Source organism: Bubalus bubalis, chromosome 4 (genome assembly GCF_019923935.1).
Source record: "Bubalus bubalis isolate 160015118507 breed Murrah chromosome 4, NDDB_SH_1, whole genome shotgun sequence".
In the NCBI taxonomy this organism is placed as follows: domain Eukaryota; kingdom Metazoa; phylum Chordata; class Mammalia; order Artiodactyla; family Bovidae; genus Bubalus; species Bubalus bubalis.
Window position 1 is genome coordinate 16,709,541 of NC_059160.1, and position 6,509 is coordinate 16,716,049.

At 56.5% G+C, this 6,509-nt stretch overlaps 1 protein-coding gene across 5 annotated transcripts in view; it reads left to right on the forward strand.

Moving 5' to 3' along the window:
* Positions 1 to 5,193, forward strand: part of CLSTN3 (calsyntenin 3) — a 60,010-nt gene extending 54,817 nt beyond the window's left edge. For all 5 annotated transcript variants that reach the window (XM_025283131.3, XM_025283132.3, XM_025283130.3 and 2 more), the window contains 2 exons: positions 4,034 to 4,236; positions 4,330 to 5,193. In XM_025283131.3, coding sequence (XP_025138916.3) covers positions 4,034 to 4,236; positions 4,330 to 4,470 — 344 coding nt within the window. In that variant the 3' untranslated portion in view covers positions 4,471 to 5,193. The remainder of the gene's footprint in view (positions 1 to 4,033; positions 4,237 to 4,329) is intronic.
* Positions 5,194 to 6,509: the final 1,316 nt, after the last annotated feature.

The window sequence follows — 6,509 nt, forward strand, 5'->3', positions numbered from 1 at the left end:
TTGCTTTTGCCTGGGACTGGCTCCCCTCATCCTTGCTCTCCCTGAAAACAACTGCAGACACCTTTTGTTTTCCTGTGATGCCTACAGCAGAACAGATGGAAGTAGGGGTGAGGAGGGAGTGTAAGGCATAAGCAAGAAGCAAGGTTCTAGGAAGCTTCACACAATCTTTAGAGACATGTGAGTGAACTCGACCTGCTTTTGTTAAATAGACTTTTGGGGCCATGACTCCCTAGCTCTTCTTCCAGTTCTTTCCTTGGCAATCATTCCACTCTGCCTTGTTGGGGTTGGATACTGGGTCTACCACTCAGATTAGGCTCAAAGTGGGTCTTGGTTGGCATTGCTGTTGGGCTCAGTAACTCTCATCCTTGTTTTCTCTGCTTGCTCTGAGATCCCAATTGAGAGCAGTAGCCTGCTTTTCCTTTCCCCTGATTTTGGCCTGAGTAGGGTACAAAGTTCATAGTTCACCTGAGGGCCTTGGTGATTGACATCTCCTGAACTTATCAGGAGATCCATTTTGTCCGTGTATCTTTCCTGACTCTTCAAAGTGTCCCCTTTCTCTCCCTTCCCTCCAGCCCTGAGTGTGGAGTTACAGAATTGTGGTTTAGCAATTTCAAATTACTCTGACCATGCGAAAGAGGAAGAGATAGAATTCTCTCCAATTGGATGGGAGGTTCATTTCTCTGTAGTGCCTAAGTGCACCAGGAAAGAGCTCAGTGTGAACTGGCACAGTCAGTCAAGGAAGGTCTGCTGGCACATTCAGACCTTGACCTTGAACCTGGAGAGTAGAAGGGAGTCTGGATGGACATGAGAGAGAACAAGAGTGTGAGAACTGGGGGTGGGTAGGTGGCTCCAGGTGTTGTTTGGAGAGAACGAGGCTACCTGAGAAGGGTAAGATGAGCGATGAAGCCAAGATTTATCCAGTCCTGCCAAATTTTGATGCATATCAGAATCGCCTGGGAGCAGTAAAAACCCTTAGTGCCTCGGCCACATCCCATACCAATTCAATCAGAAGGTCTGGGGTGGGGAGCCAGGCTTCAGTGGGTTTTTAAAGATCCTCAGGTGATTCCAATGCGCAGTCAGGTTAGGAATTATTTCCTTGCTTTGTTAGCTACAAGTATTTGAGACTTTGTGGAGAGACCCAGTGCAGTAGGATGAGAATAGAAAATGAAGTTGGACGTGAGGCAGAAAGGACAATGATGGAAGAAGATGAAGCCAGGGAATAAGTCAGTTCATAAAACACATGCTGTGAGATACTGCACAATTGCTTGAGTGGCCAGAATTTGGACCTGAGCTTCCTTGGAGCTGAAACAGAAGAAAAACTGAGCAGTTAGGAAAGTCATATGATAGGACCCACCAGTGCTTCCGGTTGGAGGTTTCTCCCCAGACTCTTCAGAAAGGGAGATCCATGCAGGGCTGTGGACAGGGCATCCACGGTGCCTTACACGAAGCCAGGAATTTCAGATGGGCTACTGGCTAGAACTCAAACACTCTTTTCTGTTGGCCTTGGAGGTCACTCGAGGCCAGAGTCAACTACTTGGAGCTAATGCAGTAAGAAAGGTTGATGATGTTCCCTAAACTCTTGGTTTCTGTCTGTAGCTAACTTAAAAATCCTCCCATCTCCCGGGCCTCCTGGCTCAGTTTAAACTAATTAACTGTACTTGTTTGCCTGCACATGCCGTGTCTGCACTTTGTCTTTCCTGTGGTCATTTCTGATGGCCGGCAGTCAGCTGGTCACTTCCTTCACCAGGCCAGGGGCTTGGAGAGACAAATGCATTTGATTAAGGCACAGAGCAGAAGCTCTGGCTTGTCATCATTGTGGCTGTGGAGCCAGTTCATCCGCTGTGGCCTCCACCCCAAGGAGGGGTTTCTACTTCTACAGCCTGGGGCTTGACTACGGGGGCATTCTGCTGGTGGGGGTCACTGTTCTGGGATCCTGGCCCACCGACCTGGAGACCCAAGAGGGGCTTTTTCCTGCAGAGGAGCCGACAGGACGGCTGGGCCTCCCCTCTCCTCCTCCTCCATCCCTGGCAGTTGAGAAACACTCATCCAGCCAGGCCCATCTCTCCCCAGAGCCGGCGCCCAGGGAGCCTGCCTCCCTTGCTCTGCAGAGTCAGTTGTCATTGGCCCCAAATGGGCTATGGGTTGGGTTAGACTGGGGACCGACTTGGCAGAGCACCACCAAGGCGGCCTTGGGGAGGCGTGAGGCCAGTGCGGCTGCTCCCACACCTGCTTGTGTTTCCACACCTGGCTGGCTCTGGAGCGTGTGGCAGCGTGTGCGTGCACTCTCTGCTGGAGGACAGGTGTGCACCAGGGTGTACCCCACGCTGTGTGCTTCCCTGTGCTCTGCTCCATCTCTGGCCATGTGAGTCTTGGAGGCTGTGGGTAAATTCGTGTGTGTGTGCGTGTGTGTGCGTGTGAGTGAGACGCATATACTAACAGCCCCTCAGCAACGGGACTGCCCAGGGTGTGGGTCCCACACAGCCTCTCTGGTCAGTGAGGCACTGCTCCTACGTGGCTGGCAGGAGTGGGCACCCATGTGGGGTGTAGTCACCCAGCTGCCCGTGAGGGCACTGGGCCTGGGGGCGCGCCTGTGGGGTCTCTACCTCCGTTTGCTGTCCGTGGGGCTGTGGGCTCCTCTGTTTTGCCTCCTCCTGCTTCTCCGCGTGCTGTCCGTGTGTGTGCAGGAGGTGGGCAAGGCTGTGCTCACGGCTGCTGCCTCCGTGGCCGTCTGGGTCCAGGTCTGTGGAGGGTACATTGTCCTGAAGGGGCTTGCCTGGACTGCCCAGCTGGCGGGGAGCTGGGTGGAGCTGCACGTGTGGCTCTGTTGTGCCTTGCTGGAGACTCTCAGGCGCGTCCTTTCCATCCTGCCATGTGAGAAGGCTGTTGGGTGGCTGATGCGGGCAGGCGTGCTGGCCAGCAGAGGCCTGGCGCGGGTGCGGAGCGTGGTGACCCTGGTCCAGGTGTGCACCCACACACTCTTCCTGGGCGTGTACCTGTGTCTGCACGTGTGCTTTGCCGCCATCAGCTCCAAGGTCCGAGTGAGGGTGCACGCCCCGCTCTGGGTCTCGCTGCCCTTTAGGGTCCACGCCCCGCTGAGCCTGGGCTTCAGAGTGAGGCTGCAGGCCCAGAGGCATGACAGGGCCCAGGGGACAGGGGGTGCATCCCAAGGGGAGCAGAGCCCCCCAGTGTCCAGGACGCCCCCAGTGTCCAGGAGGCTTGAGCCCACAAGGAGACGGGAGGCATCACAGAGCAGGGGTGAGCTCTGTCCAGGTGGGTACTTGAAGGGGCTGCTTTCTACCTCTTGGTCCTGTCCCCAGCCTTGGGTGTCAGGCCACGCTTGGAGCCCACTTCTCCTCTTCAAATGAAGGAGAACATTCTCTCCTTTTGTATCATCAAGCCTGTGTGGCCACCTCTCTCCTTTCCCCTCTGGGCTCCCGGGACCTCCTTCCTGGACTGCATGGTGCCCGGGGAAGGCGCAGGCAGAGGACCTGGGCAGAGTCCAGGCCTTGCCCTCTGTCTGCGGAGCACAGAACTGCTCAGGGCAACGTTGGGCTGAGGGCCCTTTTCCCCCTGCCCTTCCTCCTGTGCAGACCTCCTCCCTCCCTCGGGCTCTCAGTCCCTCCAGCCGCCCCCTTCCCTCCCCATCTCTGCCCTTCTCTGGGTGAAAGTGAAAAGAGAAAGTGATAGTCGCTTAGTTGAGTCTGACTCTTTGTGACCTCTTGGACTGTAGCCCGCCAGGCTCCTCTGTCCATGGGACTTCCCAGGTAACAATACTGGAGTGGGTTGCCAGTTCCTCCTCCAGGGGATCTTCCCGACCCAGGGACTGAACCCTGGTCTCCTGCATTGAGGGCAGATTCTGTACCCTTGGGACTCTGCTTCTCTTCCAGCTTCTACAGTGGAGACCTCTATTCTGGGCCATCATGGACCCTCTCTTTTGCTCAGGGATGCCCTCTTCCCAGGCCCCTGACCCCCTCCTGCCATCCCCCTCCCCCGCCAGCAGAGTTGGCTCAGGTGTGCCTGGCTCTCTCTGCAGTGGTCCCCAGTGCGGCGACCCTCATCATCGTGGTGTGCGTGGGCTTCCTGGTGCTCATGGTTGTCCTGGGTCTCGTGCGCATTCACTCACTGCACCGCCGCGTCTCGGGGGCCAGTGGGCCTCCTGGGGCCTCCAGCGACCCCAAGGATCCCGATCTCTTCTGGGATGACTCAGCTCTCACCATTATCGTGAACCCCATGGAGGTGAGTGGGGGGCCTTGCAGAGTCAGGGTGCATATGGGGCACACTCCCAGCAGGAAGACTCCCAATGAGCACCCCCTCGCCACCCTTCTCCAGTCCTACCAGAGCCGGCAGGTCTGCGTGGCGGGCGCTGCAGGCGGCCAGCAGGACGACGAGGACAGCAGCGACTCAGAGGCGGCCGACTCACCGAGCAGCGACGAGAGACGCATCATCGAGACCCCCCCTCACCGCTACTGAGGCCTCCGCCCCTCCCCAGACAGAGAATTCCATCCCGGTGAGACAGACACACCGAAGATACAGAAGGACCTTCTTAGAGGAGAGAGACCCGGTGGGGTGGAGGAGAGAGCTCTTAGAAGAGTCCTCTCCTAATCTCAGAATCGGGGGGCCCACCAGAGCCCGACCCTCCCCCTCAGCTCCCAGCCCACCCCTGCTCCATGCCTCTGGGCTCCTACTCCCAGGTGGGGGAGATTCTGGCTGCCTTCTCTGTCGCCAGGCAGCCACCCCCTTTGCTGACCCACATCTGTCTCTTCCCCCACCAGCCATGTGCTATATGGTGGGGGGGTACTGAAGGAAACCTGGTCCCCTGCCCTTACCTTCTCTCCTGTCCACGGAGCCCCCTGGCCAGGCATTCTCTGCTTCTCTTAACGAGCCCCCTCTTTCCATTTCACTCCGGGGATCCCCTCCTCTCCTGGCCCCCTTCCCTCCTCTTCCTCTCCTGTCCCCCCCCTCTCTGAGGCCTGGCTGTGGCTGGGTTGTAGGGGTGGGAGTGGGATGGGGGCCCCGGCTGGATTATATATAATGTATATTTTTTCATGTCGTCGTGAGCGCAGCCCCTGTGTTCCGTGTGCAGCTCACAACCTTGTGTGCGTGTGGCATTGTCACGTCCTGGGGTGGGAGTGGGGGTCGGGTGGTGGGTGTGTGAGGGAGGGGACACACCCTAGGGTTTTCAAATAAAACAACTGGAAAAAAGCCTGGTCAGCTGCCTCTGGCCTGCTTGATCCCCGGTGGGTGCTCTGTGGGTGGCCGCTCTGGGGTCTCCGAGCTGAACTGAGGGGCAGGGCTGGTTTTCTGGGTGCTGTCGCCAGGATCAGATGGCTCCCACTGCACCCCGGGAAGAGTACAAACAATTGAGGGGATGCTGCATACGCCAGGGCTTTGTGGAGGACATTGTCATCACCCCCATCTCTTGAAATTTTTCACCTGGGGTGCCTGTGTGCCCAGCCCCAGGGGAGTCGAGGGGGAGAGGGCAGGCAACTCTGCTATTTGTTTTTTAAAAAGGGGGTTTCCTTTTAAAAATTAATTAATTGATTAATTATCGGCCATACCTTGCGGGATGTGGGCTCTTAGTTCCCCCACCAGGGATTGAGCCTGCCACCTGCAGTGGAAGCACAGAGTCTTAACCACTGGACCAGCAGAGAAGTCCCAGTCCTGCTGTTTGTAATAAGAGAGAACGGGCTCCGAGAGGTGTCCCCCAGGTACAAGGGGCAGGAACCAGATGGGGTTATTTCAGAAGAGTACGCTGTAGACGGAGCATCCTTCCTATGGTGTCCTGGCCCCAGGGAAGACCAGGGACCCGGGTCTTAATTACTGTGTGTGAGATGAGGGGCTTAGAGTATCAGTTATGTTACCCCAGGTGGCACAGTCAGTAAGGAATCCACCTGCCAACGCTCTCGGGTTTGATCCCTGGGTTGGGAAGATCCCTTGGAGAAGGAAATGGCAACCTACTCCAGTATTCTTGCCTGGGAAATCTCATGGACAGAGGAACCTGACAGGCTATAGTCCATGGTGTCACAAAGAGTCAGACATGACTGAACACACATACGTGTATGCACACACACACACACACACACACACACACACATTATCCCTACTTCTCTGTGGTCCTTGCAGACGCAGTGGGGTTTGGGTGGAGCTTACTGGCCCACTGCTCGGCCACCCATGCCTGGTCTTACCTCTGCCAGGCACCCATCCTGGGCCCTGGCTTCAGCTACTGGCCATGTGTTAATGTCCATGTAGACCTCCTGCCCAACTACCTATTGGCAGCTCCACTAGGGCGTCCTGTATTTCAGATGCAACCTTGGCCCAGATTTTGCTCTGTCCATTTCGCCTTTCTCCCAGTTACCTGAGCCAGAGACCTGGGAGTGGGTTGGGATTTCTCCCTCTCCCTTAACCTTATGTCCACATGGTGACTAACCCTCTCATTTTTACTTTTTACCCCTTAAAATCTCTCAAATGTCTTTTTCTCCCCGGCACCCCATTGCTGGTGCTGCCTTGGC